Source organism: Argentina silus (assembly GCF_951799395.1).
Source record: "Argentina silus genome assembly, chromosome: 18".
NCBI classification, from domain to species: domain Eukaryota; kingdom Metazoa; phylum Chordata; class Actinopteri; order Argentiniformes; family Argentinidae; genus Argentina; species Argentina silus.
Window position 1 is genome coordinate 15,796,730 of NC_139672.1, and position 14,310 is coordinate 15,811,039.

At 46.4% G+C, this 14,310-nt stretch overlaps 1 protein-coding gene across 1 annotated transcript in view; it reads left to right on the plus strand.

Annotated features, from left to right (window-relative positions):
- Nucleotides 1-303: 303 nt before the first annotated feature.
- pappa2 (pappalysin 2) overlaps nt 304-14,310 on the plus strand; it is a gene marked incomplete at its 5' end in the record, with an annotated part of 42,093 nt that continues 28,086 nt past the window's right edge. Inside the window, 8 exon segments of the mRNA XM_083689614.1 lie at nt 304-1,267; nt 2,861-3,920; nt 9,090-9,238; nt 11,936-12,030; nt 12,036-12,087; nt 12,090-12,227; nt 12,930-13,122; nt 13,278-13,408. Of these exon segments, the coding sequence (XP_083545740.1) occupies nt 304-1,267; nt 2,861-3,920; nt 9,090-9,238; nt 11,936-12,030; nt 12,036-12,087; nt 12,090-12,227; nt 12,930-13,122; nt 13,278-13,408 (2,782 nt within the window).

The following is a 14,310-nucleotide window of genomic DNA, read 5'->3' on the forward strand; positions in this document are numbered from 1 at the left end:
AAGCGTTTTGCGCATTGCACTAATTGATATCTAATCGGACTAGTCCAAACAATGGTAGGCAGTTAATTACCGTAGCCAAAAACAGTGTAGTTCTTGATTTAGAGCATTAATATCCTTATAATTTCAGAGATATTACAGGAAGTTATATCCAGATGTGGTGTTTGGAGAGTTCTTTCAATAAATTAAACGTTTAACTGAAACACATTGCTGCTATTGCGCCCAACTTTCTATCCTAAGAGGCAGGATTTATACGGATTGACATAAATAATTTACAACCAATTCCGGTCCTTTTATTACACAAACATGTTGTATTATATCAAACTACTGGCTGTTGTCCTCATAATTATCAACACTTGGCTGCTGAACACTGTTCTATCCGATCATATCCGAAGGTACAAACGCACATTGGCTCAGCGAGCCGACAGGGAGCTGGCTCTCTTAGCAGGCGAACAGTGCAGCTCCCCCAGACATCCGAGAGGAGCTGCTCTCTCCGTCTCCGCAGCTCAGCAGCACCCTCTAGCGGCTCACCCGAGGAGGCACACCAGGCGAAGGGACCTCTATCATGTAACTGGTCTGGGTCTGGGGGAGTCATGTTTAGGTGGGTGCAGCTCTGATGTTAATTCTAGCCAGCTGGGACTGGGTAGCGGGTCTCATTGGGGCACTGAGGGGAAGGGGGCAAGGGACCTGGAGAAAATGTCACCCAAAGGCCAAAAGGAGAAACGTTTAGCTCATACAGTGGGGTCCGCCGGTCCACCACACCACCCAGACTCTAACACGAACCCCACTAGTCCGGCTGAAGGGGGCACAGACAGACACAGTGAGAAACCAGGAGACGGCGAGCACCCTAAGGGCCAACAGCGCTCCTCCTCATCGGCACTCAACGTTCCACGTTCCACGTTCCGCAGGAGGGTTCCCCGTAGCCCGGCGTCCACGGCTCGCGGCGCCGACAGTTGGGAGACGTTCCCCGACAGCGTAGTCGACTCCCAGAGGGTGTTCTCCAGGCTCCAGCAGAGCGGCTATTCTCCTGAGAGTGAGTACTCCTCAGGGGAGCAGGAGGGGCTCCCGAGCCCAGTCAGGGGGCCCTCGTCCTGGGGGGCCAAGCTCCCCAACGTGCCCCCGAGGTGGATGTCTGCGCTGTACTTCAACGGACAGAGAGAGCAGCTGAGGGTAAACCCAGCAGCTGGTGTGGAGCTTCCCAGGGCCAGGTTCAGTATTGAGCTGTGGGTCAAACCAGAGGGGGGGCAGACTAACCCAGCCGTCATAGCCGGTGAGTGATACACTCCACAGCCATCTCTCTTTCACTCTATCTTTTTCCTCTCTGTTTCTCCTCTCTCTCTCTCTTTTCTTCTCTTTTTTTCTCTGTCTCTGTCTCTCTCTATCACTCTCTCTCTCTATCACTCTCTCTCTCTCTTTCTCCCCCCCCCCCACCCCCACCCTCCTCTCTTCCTACTTCCTAAAGTACACTTCAGAGATATCGTTTGATGTTATAATACACATCTGCCACACAGCTTTGTTTTGAAATCAATATATAAAAAAGAATCTGTCTTTTTCTATTAAGAGGTCAGGACCTTTCTCTTTATTTCGCCACAGCTGCTCGTGTCTGATGCAATAATTCATCCATACAGTAGTTATGAGGCAGTATGGAGTCACGTATTGCCATTCGGAGAGCTGCAAGCAAGCAAACAAGCAAAGTTACCGGCAGCATCAAGACAGTTAGTTCAGACTGTGGTAATACAGTACCAGTCAAAAGTTTGGACACACCTTGTCATTCAATGGTTTTTCTTTATCTTTTATTATTTTCTACATTGTATATTAATATTGAAGACATCAGAACTATGAAGGAACACACATGGAATTATGTAGTCAACAAAAAAGTGTTAAACAAACCAGAATATGTTTTATATTTTAGATTCTTCAAAGTAGCCACCTTTTGCTTTGATGACAGCTTTGCACACTCTTGGCAAGGTGTGTCCAAACTTTTGACTGGTACTGTATGCCATTTAGCTGACGCTTTTATCCAAAGCGACTTACATTGCAGTGAGCGCACACATTTCAGTATATATGGTCCCAGCAGGAATCAAACCCACAACCTAAGCATCATTAGCACCATGCTCCACCAACTGAGCCACAGAGGACCAAGTTAAAAGACAATATGTACCCTGACACTTAATAAGATCATCTGTTATGACAAATACATGAAATCCAGTGAGAACATCAGGAACTCTGCTGTACAATGCATCATCACATTCACTCATCAGAGGAACATTTTCATTCTCGGCCTGGTTTTGATTGGAGTAATATTTTTACAAGTAGATATAATGACAGACTAACTTAATAGTCTCCTCCTGTAATATGTTTCTTCAATGGTTCCAGATTATAGTAGTACAGTATCGAGAATTATTCCCTTGGCTTTACTACTGTATCCTAACCACTACTTTGAGCGAATTAAACCCTCAACCATGACATTGGCTCTCCTCCTGAGTGATATTTAGCTACAGTTGCCTGCTTTTTATTCCCCCCCCCCCCCCCCCCCCCAAATATCCCCAAAATGTCGGCAGTTTGTTATGTACAGTTACAGAACTGAGTGCATGCAGGGGGGGTGAAGGGGTTTCCTGACCTCTCCTTGTCCCAGCGTTGAACATCTGGAGGCCAGATGTGAGTCTCTCTCTGTCTGACAAGCAGCTGGGAATCAGGGCCTTCGTTTAGGGAAATACTTCCAACCCCCTCGGCCCTCTGGGTAATTTGGTTTTAATTACACTCGAGGAGGATGCTCAATATTTATTTTGTTGTTTTTCCTTTTTTCTTTTTCGCTCCAAAAATAATATATATATCTTTTTTTTTTGTTTCTCTTCATCCGTAGGGGTGTTTGACAACTGCTCGCACTCGTTGAGTGAGAAAGGGTGGTCGGTTGGGATTCGAACGGTCGAGCCCGGCGGTCGAAAGGACGCCAGGTTCTTTTTCACGCTACGCACTGACAGAGCCCAACAATCCAGCACTATCTACAGCCACCACCGCTACCACCCCAACTCCTGGACCCACCTGATGGCCACCTATAACGGGCACAAGATGAGCCTGTACCTCGACGGTGCCAAGGTAGGAGAGAGCAGTCTCCAGTCCGGTAACCTCTACAGCCCGTTCATGCAGACCTGCCGAACGCTTCTCCTCGGAGGCGACCAATCAGACCACGGCCACAGTTTCCGCGGCCACGTCGGCGGCGTGGTGCTATGGACTCACCCCCGCACCCACGAGGACCTCCAGAAGGGCCCGCCTCGAGTCGACAAGCGCGAACCCACCCTGGCCCTGTGGGCCGACTTCTCCGAAATCGAGCAGCAGTGGTCCCCGCGCAAAGACGGCTACCACCCCTCCGTGGTGGTCGTCCCCGTCCCCGAGCGGGAGCTGGTGTCCCCGTTCCTGCCCCCTCCCTGTGGATTAACCGCCTGCGACAACACCGACGTCGTCCTGGGCTACAACAACCACTGGCAGCTGCGCACGGAGAAGCGCGTCCGCTACCGCGTGGTGAACGTCTGCAACGACGACGGCGGCCTCCCCACCGTCTCCCAGGCCCAGGTCCAGCTCCAGCACCTGGCACTGGTGGAGGCCTTCCGGCCGTACAACATCAGCCTGGAGCTGAACACGCACACCGTCCGCAACTCCTCCCTCCGCCTGCGCTTCGTCCTCAGCAACTGCCGGATCAGTAAGATAGGGAACAGGCACTGCGACCCGGAATGCGACCACCCGCGGACGGGCCATGATGGGGGGGACTGCCTGCGCCTGGGACCCTGCTATAACTGGAAGAGGCAGGACGGGGTCTGCAACACGGAGTGTAACAGTATTCACTACGACTACGACGACGGGGACTGCTGCGACCCGGAGGTCACGGACGTCCTAAAGACGTGCTTTGACCCAGAGTCCCCAGACAGGTGAGATACGGCGCCTTCGGAAAGTATTCAGACCCCTTCACTTTTTCCACGTTTTGTTGTGTTATAGACTCAATTCAAAAATGGATTAAATTAAAAGAATTTGCCGTCAATCCGCACACAATACCCCAGAATGACGAAGCGAAAACAGGTTTTTAGAAATGTCAGTAAATTTATTAAAATTGAAATACAGAAATACCTCATGTACATAAGTATTCAGACCATTTGCTATGACACTCTTAAAATTAGCTAAAATGTAAAAATGTCATCAACAAATCACTCAACACTCAATTGAATTGAGTCCATTTTAATGCAAGGATAATAGTTCATGTTATTTTGGAATTAATATCTTTGTTTTTATAGGGTCTCTGATTTGCATAGGAATCAATTACACACTTTGTGGATCAGGTTGTCATTACATACTGAGCAAATGGAGAGGAACAAAACTGCTCAGGAATGCAGCCCTGAGGCCTGGGGAGACTTACAAAGTTGAATGGTGGGGAGGAAAAAGCACCTGGACAACATAATCTCAGTCAGTCTACACAATTGGTCTATGACCAAGTAGCCAAAAATAATCCCTTAATGGAGAATAATCTATCTCATATCCATAATTGTGTTTGCAACAATGAATTCAAGTGATTTTTACTACAAAGCATTAAGTTTCGTGCAAATCCAGCACATGCAATACAGTTTCTGCACCATCTCTCCTGTGAAGAATAGTGGTAACTGCATCAAGTTCTGGGTATGTCTGTCACTGGCAGGGCCTGGTCGTGACATCCTAACCTACACAGGGTGGAATTGATTCCTATGCAAATCAGAGACCCTATAAAAACAAAGATATTAATTCCAAAATTACATGAACTATTATCCTTGCATTAAGATGGACTCAATTCAACTTATTGAGTGATTTGTTGACATTTTGGGATTTTAGCAAATTTTAAGAGTGTCATAGCAAAGGGTCTTGAATACTTATGTACATGAGGTATTTCTGTATTCCTATTTTAATAGATTTACTGAAATTTCAAAAAATTGTTTTCGCTTTGTCATTCTGGGGTATTGTGCGTGGATTAATGGCAAATTCTTTTAACTGAATCCATTTTAAATTGAGTCTGTAACACAACAAAATGTGGAAAAAGTGAAGGGGTCTGAATACTTTCTGAAGGCGCTGTATACTGTAGGCCTATTGTGTCGACATATCTGGTCGTTTGTGTTTTTCTTCGGGCAAAATCACAACATAGTAATTACATAGGAAATAGGAACACAGGCAGAAACCCAACCTGCAGTCCCTGAAGTGTTATTGAGGATTCTTTAGTGCAGTGCTTGATTAGCACTGTCTTTATTGTCTTAAGAGATCAAGTGTTTATCTTACCATGGTTCTTTGCAAGAGTTCATATTACACAACATGTGAGGCACAGATACAAATTGAAGCTCTGGCACGGTTTCTGAAAGCATGAGAAGAAGTGGGGTTGGAGGAGAGAGAAGCCAAAGAATACAGTTATTGTGGCTCAACAACAAAACCAGAAGTCTCCCTTCGTTCTGTTCACTTTGACAGGCAGGCTTATTTGGGGTTCTAACAGAATACATGATGTTTTGCCATGATATTTTTTCTGTATTTTTAGCGGCTCAGATCAAGGTAAAAATACTTCACCTGATGCTGCGTATTAAAAAAGCTAAACGTTTGTTGCTTGATTCATTTCACATGTGTGATCAAGCAACCTTAGATTTACTACGCAGGCCGGTGTTTGCAGCTTATGCATTAATCAGGATTATAATATACTTCAAACATGACAAGTTTGGAACCTAAAGGGCAAGGTCAACGTTTTTACATATCATTTGACTTATTCTGAACTGTTATAAAGATTTAGATTGAAGTCATTTTCAGATTCAGGATGATCCATCCCCAAATGGATTGTTGGAGATTATGGATGCTTTCTAAACCCCGAAATGCATTGCATTTACCATATTTCATCCCATTAGTTACCAAGACATTTATGATACAGTACAAATCTGTTTCTACAGTCACTTCATCCCTGGCCGTGGTAGATCGGGTTAGATTGGGTTTCCTCGGTCGGCTTCTGCCTGATGTTGTTGTTCCATCACATGATTGGCTGTGGGGTGTCTTTCAGGTCAGGTGTTTTCAGCGTTCCAGTTCCGGAACTGTCCAAAATACATTCCTGCAGAGGCTAATTGGGAACTAATGATACATTTGGGCTGCAGTCAGTTTGTTGTTTTGCACCGCATGTCTGGGATGTCTGGGATGGCTGGTATTTGGACTCTTAAGGAGCCACAACTTTAGCTTAAAGAAGCAGCTTAAAGAAGCCAGGTCCATAGACAGATATAAAAGTCACTGTTAGGAACCCATGAACCAGAGGAGGCTAGTGGAGGTAGAAATCGGAGGACGGGCTCATCGTAATGCATGGAACGGAATGAGGAATGATATCATCAGGTGTTTGATACCATTCCTCATTCCATTCCATGCATTACAATGAGCCCGTCCTCCCATTTCTATCTCTACCAGCCTCCCCTGTGTGAAACTCACTTCTCTCTGTCTTATAACTACTACTATACTTTACTGTCTTTCATGTCTTTCCCTCCTTTGGAAAAAGACAACAACCCACGAATCGCTAATCCACAGAGATACTTCATGAAGTCAGTCCTCTCTGGGATATCTGCAGTGTTAGGTCTGTAAAAAGAGGTCCTGACCTCAGCCGGTTGGAACAACTGCAATCCCCTGGACTCCTACCCAGAGTTTCGGAGAGAATTAATGCTTGGATGACATTTTGATGGCATTTGTAGAGAGCGTACAATTTTTATGTTTGGGTCTGGGATTTCGGTATTTTTGCTGTCTGAGTTATTGTGCAGGTATCTCTCCACAGCTGGGGCAATAGAACCGTTTCCCCAGCCAGTTCCTGTCACCGCACAAATTTGTTGTTGGATCGGCCAACGAGACAGCGATGAGCGATGGCCAGGTACATGAAGAGTCTGGCAACACAAGAAAGAGTGTGGGAGCGGGAGAGAAAAAAGAAGGACATCTCTGCCATTAGTGCTGAGATATCCCCCTGCTGCTTAGGGCATCCAACAGGTCTAAGATATCCCTCTGCTGCTTAGGGCATCCAACAGGTCTCAGTGGTGGTTAGAATCTGTCTGCTCCGGAGACAAACTGGGTGGTTCTTAAAAAAAAAAAAAAAAAAAAAAAAAACGACGGCCATTTTGAACCCAGCTATGAAAGGTTGCAAGGGTTAAAGGGACATTACACATAAAAACGTTTCAAGTTTGTCGGACGCTTTCAGACCTCAAAGGGAGTCAGTATGAATCCTTTGAGTATGGGGGAATCTGTTGTGTACATCCGGCGAATATGCCTCGACCCCAAATGAACAGAAAATATACGTACGGTATATTTTCGGGATCGTATTCAGTGTATTGTCTCTTCATGTGGTATTTTCTCAATGACCGAAGTGCATGCGAGGACATGCATGTGCAGCATACGATGTTTTAAGGGGGCATCTTAATTCCTAAATACTGACCTCTTATGCAGGAGAAGTACTTATTTCCTGTGTCAGCCATCCCGTACCTAATTTTAAACCTGAAGTAACAGGATGTTTACCTGTGGCCCGACTCTTACACGCCCCTTCTGGGCTCCTGGTCGGTTTCATACCCCGACAACAACCAAACCAAACACTGAAAGGCCCCCTCCACGTCGCCATTAAGAAACAACTCGTCATTTACGACAGCGACCTGGCGTTCACTTAGCATTCAGTCCGTGTTGTCTCTGGTGTCTAGAGAGGGATTGATATGACGATACATCACCCGCTTCAAAACACAGACCCCAAACGTAAACAACCGGGATTTATCGGACAAGTTAAAACCGCTGCCTAACATTTCATATTTTTATGAATATGCATGATGACACTCATTCAACCTTATGCTTAATACTCTGCCACGCCAGTTTGCTTTATTAAATAAAACGCTGAAAGTACGTCGGGCCAGACTGAAAGTACACTTGGTCAGTTCTCTGGTGCGGTGGGCAGCGGTCCAAGAAACAGTAGGAGGCTGTACTAATGGGCTGCAAGACCCTCTGGCTTGTTACAAAAGGGCATTAAGGCCTGTTTCAAACGAGCGGCCGGGCCGCCGGCGGTAAAGGGCATTAAGGCCTGTTTCAAACGAGCGGCCGGGCCGCCGGCGGTAAAGGGCATTAAGGCCTGTTTCAAACGAGCGGCCGGGCCGCCGGCGGTAAAGTAGCTGCGACGGCCTTCCAGCTATGAAAGGAAACGGGAGAGAAATGACATGTGACAAGTTCACCTCACACATCAAAGCACTTATAGAGCAATCTATCACAGCTGGGAGGGGAGGGGAGGAAGTGTGTGTGTGTGTGTGTGTGTGTGTGTGTGTGTGTGTACCGCTCTGAGGCAGGGTAGTGGTTGGGTTTCATGTACTTTACTACCCAAAACAATTCAAACTATTATATGTTGGAAGTATCAGGAGTGCACACAGAAACAGGATAGAAAGGAACTCTCTGGGAATGAGTTGTCTGTCTGTCATTCACCCGCAAGAAAAACACTGAAATGGAAATGAAGAAAAAATATGGTCTCAGTCAATTGAACCCGAACCAGAACTAAATACAGTTTGCCTTTTATGTGTGGTTTACCTGTAAGTGTGGTTTACCTGTATGTGTGGTTTACCTGTAAGTGTGGTTTACCTGTATGTGTGGTTTACCTGTAAGTGTGGTTTACCTGTAAGTGTGGTTTACCTGTATGTGTGGTTTACCTGTATGTGTGGTTTACCTGTATGTGTGGTTTACCTGTAAGTGGAGTGGAACAGTGAGTAACTCACTGTTGACTTGTGTGACACTGAAGTTACAATAGTTATTACCCAGAAGCAGGACCATTGTATTGTGAAAGAAAAACGTGAAAGTTATCTGTGTTCCAGTCTCTACTCCATAACCCCCTCCCTGCCACTCTCCTCTCTGCTCTATGCAACCTGACTGGGATTCAAACTTGGGTCTCCTGCTCATTAAACACCCTCATTATCCCATCAAGCTAAAACCTAGACATGACCTCACGGAGCAAACGCGAGTGTTCAGGTCTCAGGCGAGCTTACTCATCCCACGGGCGTGCTTCCGAACCACCTCCGCTACGTCTGTACTGACGCGTCTGATCTCATTTGTCATGGCAGAGCCTACATGAGCATCAAGGAGCTGAAGGAGCTGCTTCACCTGAGCAGCGCAGACACGCTCAATGTTTTCTTCGCCAACAACTCGGCTCGCGAGGAACTTGCGGGAGCCGCAACCTGGCCCTGGGCCAAGGAAGCTCTCAGCCATCAGGGTAAGACACCTGCATTATTACCTGTCTGTCTGTCTGTCTGTCTGTCTGTCTGTCTCTACCTGTCTGTCTTTACCTGTCTGTCTGTCTCTCCCTGTCTGTCTGTCTGTCTCTACCTGTCTGTCTGTCTCTACCTGTCTATCTTTACCTGTCTGTCTGTCTCTCCCTGTCTGTCTGTCTCTACCTGTCTGTCTTTACCTGTGTGTCTGTCTCTACCTGTCTGTCTGTCTCTACCTGTCTGTCTGTGTCTACATGTCTGTCTCTACCTGTCTGTCTGTCTCTACCTGTCTGTCTGTCTTTACCTGCTGTTTTCACTCACTGCTGTATTATGCTGACAGCATCACCCTTTTTTTGTTTTGAAAATCTGTTATAGATTCTCTCTCTCTCTCTCTCTCTCTCTCTCTCTCTCTCTCTCTCTCCCTCTCTCTCCCTCTCTCTCTCTCTTTCGCTCACTCTCTACTTTGCTCTCTCTCTATATATCTCCCTATCCCCCCACCCTCTCTCTCTTTCTCTCTCTCCCTCTCTCTTCCTCTCTCTCTCTCTCTCTCTCTCTCTCTCTCTCTCCGTTCCTCTCCCCTCATCGTTTTCCCTCCTCCTCTTTGTTCTTGGTATAAGCCGTAACGAGATTAATGAGCCTTAATGCTGGATATAAAAGAAAACACTTGCAGCACGCATAGATTTCCCGGCAGATCGCCCTCCTCCTCCTCCTCCTCCTCCTCCTCCTTCTCCTCCTCCACCCCCCCTCCTAATCATTAGGCCTCCTTCCACTGTAAAGACAACCCCTTCAAAACAACCAAACACAAACAGAAAGAAGCCTAGGCCGAATGCCCTGTTGCCATCCACGTCTCCCTGCCAGCTGATTTTTACTCTTTCTACTGTGTCCAAGTGCTCATTAAAACCAAAAAAAGACATTTCTCCTGACTGATATCCAGCTCTCTTTCCTAAATCCGACCGTTTATCTGAAGTGGGGAATGTCTTTTTCTAATTGTTTTGGACTAGCGTAGCATTAGCCCTGTGTTGCTAGCGGAACGGTCCTCCCTTGCGATGAGAAAGGCTTCTGCGGTGGCCTACTGCGGTTAAACAGTCGACTTGCGACTTGTAAATTATGCTCTATTCTTTTGTGTGTTCCCTTTCGATCTACTGAGCGGGCTTAGTTGTAAATCACTCTAAAAGTGCTTGGCTGGAGAGAGAGAAAGAGAGGGAGGGGGAGAGAGAGAGAGAGAGTGCCCTGTCTGTCTTTCCAGAGAAGGAAAGACGGACAGACAAACAGACAGGCAGATAGACAGACAGAGGGAGAGGGAGAGAGAGAGAGAGAGAGAGAGAGGGGGGAGTGAGGGAAAGACAGACAGAGGGAGAGGGAGAGGGAGTGGGAGTGGGAGAGGGAGAGGGAGAGGGAGAGGGAGAGGGAGTGGGAGAGGGAGAGGGAGAGGGAGTGGGAGTGGGAGAGGGAGAGGGAGAGGGAGAGGGAGAGGGGCCTTTTAAAGTATTATTCCCTGTTTAATCAGGGGTTCTTCTGTTGTGCTCCCCTGGGCTCCCCCATCCGTTCCTCCTGGCTCATTCATTATCTGACCTCGGGGACAACCTGCATTCCAGCACAGATGGCCTGCACTCTCTCTTCCCTCCTCAGGGTTGAACTACATCAACAAGCCAGCCAGTCAATCTGGAGAGAGAGAGAGAGAGAGAGAGAGAGAGAGAGAGAGGGAGAGAGAGAGAGAGAGAGGGAGAGAGAGAGAGGGAGAGAGGGAGAGAGAGAGAGAGGGTGAAAAAAACACTTCCTTTCAACAGTCAGTCTGTAGATGGGATAGAGAGAGAGAAAGGGAGAGAGAGATATATATATAGAGAGAGAGAGATAGATAGAGAGAGAGAGAGAGAGAGAGAGAGAGAGACAATGACGTGTCTCTGATGAACCACAGTATCATAGGTTTGAACTTTGAAGCAACAATTCTCCGAATTGAGTATATCTTACTTTGAGCGAGGGATTGTTTGCTAAAAATACAAATTGACATGATTTCCAGCCTACCTTGGCTATGGACGATTCCCCAAGACAGTTTGGGATATCAATTTCCCTTACCTAGACAGACAGACAGGATTGTTAGTGTTCATTCATTCTTTTCTTTTATATATTCATGTTGTAATAAACCCTTAGCAATCTCAAAACCTGTTGCTACACACGGGTGGGTAGCAGGGGAGGTGGATGTGGAAATCAGAGGACGGGCTCATTGTAACGCAAGGAATGGAATGAGGAATCACACACACTTGTTTGATGCCAAACACACTTGTTTGATACTGTTACTACACTCCATTATCAGAATCAGAATCAGAATCAGAATCAGAATCAGAATCAGAATTATTTTATTTGGCCCAGTATATTTGCACATACAGGAAACTGACTTGGTGAGGTTGGTGCATGGGACATAAAAAACAATACATAAGCAAAATATTAACTAAAAATGTACAAAATAACAAAATATGAACAAAATAGCAGAAATAATTTTACAAATTTACAAAATAGAACAATAAAACAATAAATGAGCCCGTCCTCCGATTTCGACCTCCCCCACCCTCCCTCCCCCACCCTCCCTCCCCTTGTAGCGAAAACCAAAGAATCAAAGCATCTTCAAATCAATGACAACAAGACTGACAAGACAGACAACTGTCCCCCTCCCCTGTCCCCCCCCCCGTTCCCCCCTCCGTCTCCAGGTGGAATGGTCCTGAACCCCTCCTACTACGGCACCGTGGGCCACAACAACACCATGATCCACGAGATGGGCCACATCTTCGGCCTGTACCACGTCTTCAGGGGGTGAGTGAGCGCGAGTCCTGCGACGACCCCTGCCAGGAGACCACCCCGTCGTTGAGACGGGGGACCTGTGCGCCGACACGGCCCCCACGCCCAAGTCCAAGGCCTGCCACGACCCCGGGGAGGTCAACGACTCCTGCGGGACGACCCTGTACCAGGACACGCCGTTTAACAACTACATGAGTTACACAGGTGAGGGACGCTCCCTCATTTACATTTTTACATTTGTGGCATTTAGCAGACGCCTTTATCCAAAGCGACTTAGAACGAATACATTTGTTTAAGTAAGTGAATCATCTATCCATCAGCCATCATAAGATAAAGTAATCAATGCTCACACCAGGGTCCATTGGCAGTCGTAATGCCAGAAGCCTTTTTTTTTTTTATTAACAGGAGAGAACTTGTACAGGGGGGTAGTGGGGGTGAAGAGGTCTCTAGGGTTGGGGTTAGGGTTAGGGTTGAAGAGAAACAGTCGGTACTGTAATTACAACTCATTACCCCCCTTCTTTTATTTTTTTTTTACCATGTTATATTATATTATTTAGACCTGATAAATGTGTATTGCTGTCAGCTTATTCCTTTTCAATTCAGTTCACTTCAGTTGTTTCTCAAGGAGGAATTTGTACGCAGCTTTTAAAACATGTTAAAGGTAGACTATGAAATATGGCGTCACGCCTGTGAAAACAGGGTTAGGGTTAGGGTTAGGGTTAGGGTTAGGGTTAATAAGACATACTATACAAGAGACAGAACAGCAGAGACAGGACATGCTGAGAACATTCACTTCAAGATGCTCTATCTTTCTAACCCTGACCCATCCTGACAGATGATAACTGCACCAACCATTTCACACCAAACCAAGATGCTCTATCTTTCTACCCTGACCCATCCTGACAGATGATAACTGCACCAACCACTTCACACCAAACCAAGTGGCGCGAATGCATTGCTACATCGACCTCGTCTACCAGAACTGGCTGAAGGACCAGAGGCCCGCCCCCATCCCTCTCACGCCCATGGTGATTGGACAGAGCTCAGACTCCGTCTCCATTCATTGGCTGCCGCCTGTAAGAGGACCACTGCACCAAAGGTAAAAAAATAATAAAAAGAATTTTTTTTTTTTGCAGATTTTCCTCAATGCTAATTATTATGAAAATGTGATCAAGTTCGTTATTATTAAGGGTCATTCACTGAAACATTTTCTGGCGTTCAAGTATGAAGTTGAGAGTTGTCATGTGTTGTCAGTCTCCCTCCAGTGGATGGTGTGAGCTGCGGGGACTGTGAGAAGTTCGAGGTCCTCCAGCAGTACGCCTACGAGGCCACCTCCCCCCGCGTCTGCGACACCTCTGGCTACTGGACACCGGAGGAGGCCATTGGTCAGTATTCTTCTTTTTTCGACTTTTTTATTATTTATTTGTCTTCCATTCAGATTTTCTATATTTATTGACAGGCAAACAAATCGGCTTGTTTGTTGTCCAGAGCTTGTGCCTTTTAAAGGGATGGTTCGGCCCTATTTCCACGGTGAGGTGAATTTTCGACTTCCAACATTAAAAAAGGCTGAACCGTCCTTTAACCCATATGGCGTCAATGACATCCAAAAGCATGATCAAGTGACAAAGTAATTCGGATAAAATTGCTCTGTAAACCGATACTCACCGATATCAGTGTGTACCACAGACGACATTATTCAGCCGTTTCTACTTTGTTGTTGCTTTCCGATGATGGAGGATCCCCCCTCTCCTCCCGTGAGGAAGGTGCGTGCAAGCCTAAAAACCCTTGGAAGAACACTAAGAAAATCATTCAATGGAGCTAAAGAACTCTCTTGTTTTGGCCGTGGGGAAAAACAGGGTGCTTGGCAGACGGTCAACATTACAGTAACGTTGGGAGCCCGCCAACATTTAGCTGTCATAAAAGCTATCCCATATCCTGTAGCGCTTTGAAACTTTATTCTCCACGTAACAGATGTTCCTTATTATACCAATCAAGATTCTTTCAGTCCGGAGAAGCAGGTCTTTGACGTGACGTGTATTATAACCCCCCCCCCCCCTCCACCCCCCAAACATTTATTTTTTCGGAGACAGACGGATACACTCTATACCCAAATATGTGGAAATCCTCTGTCAGAGTGGATGCTTTGAACCTGAGATGAGAAGAATAGAGGGATTTACTCTGGCTTCAGTTGACGATAATGATGATAAAGGACAATTACAGCGTTATTACAGTATTAATATAGCCAATCAGGACAGAGGAGGTATTAATATAGCCAGCAGGACAGAGG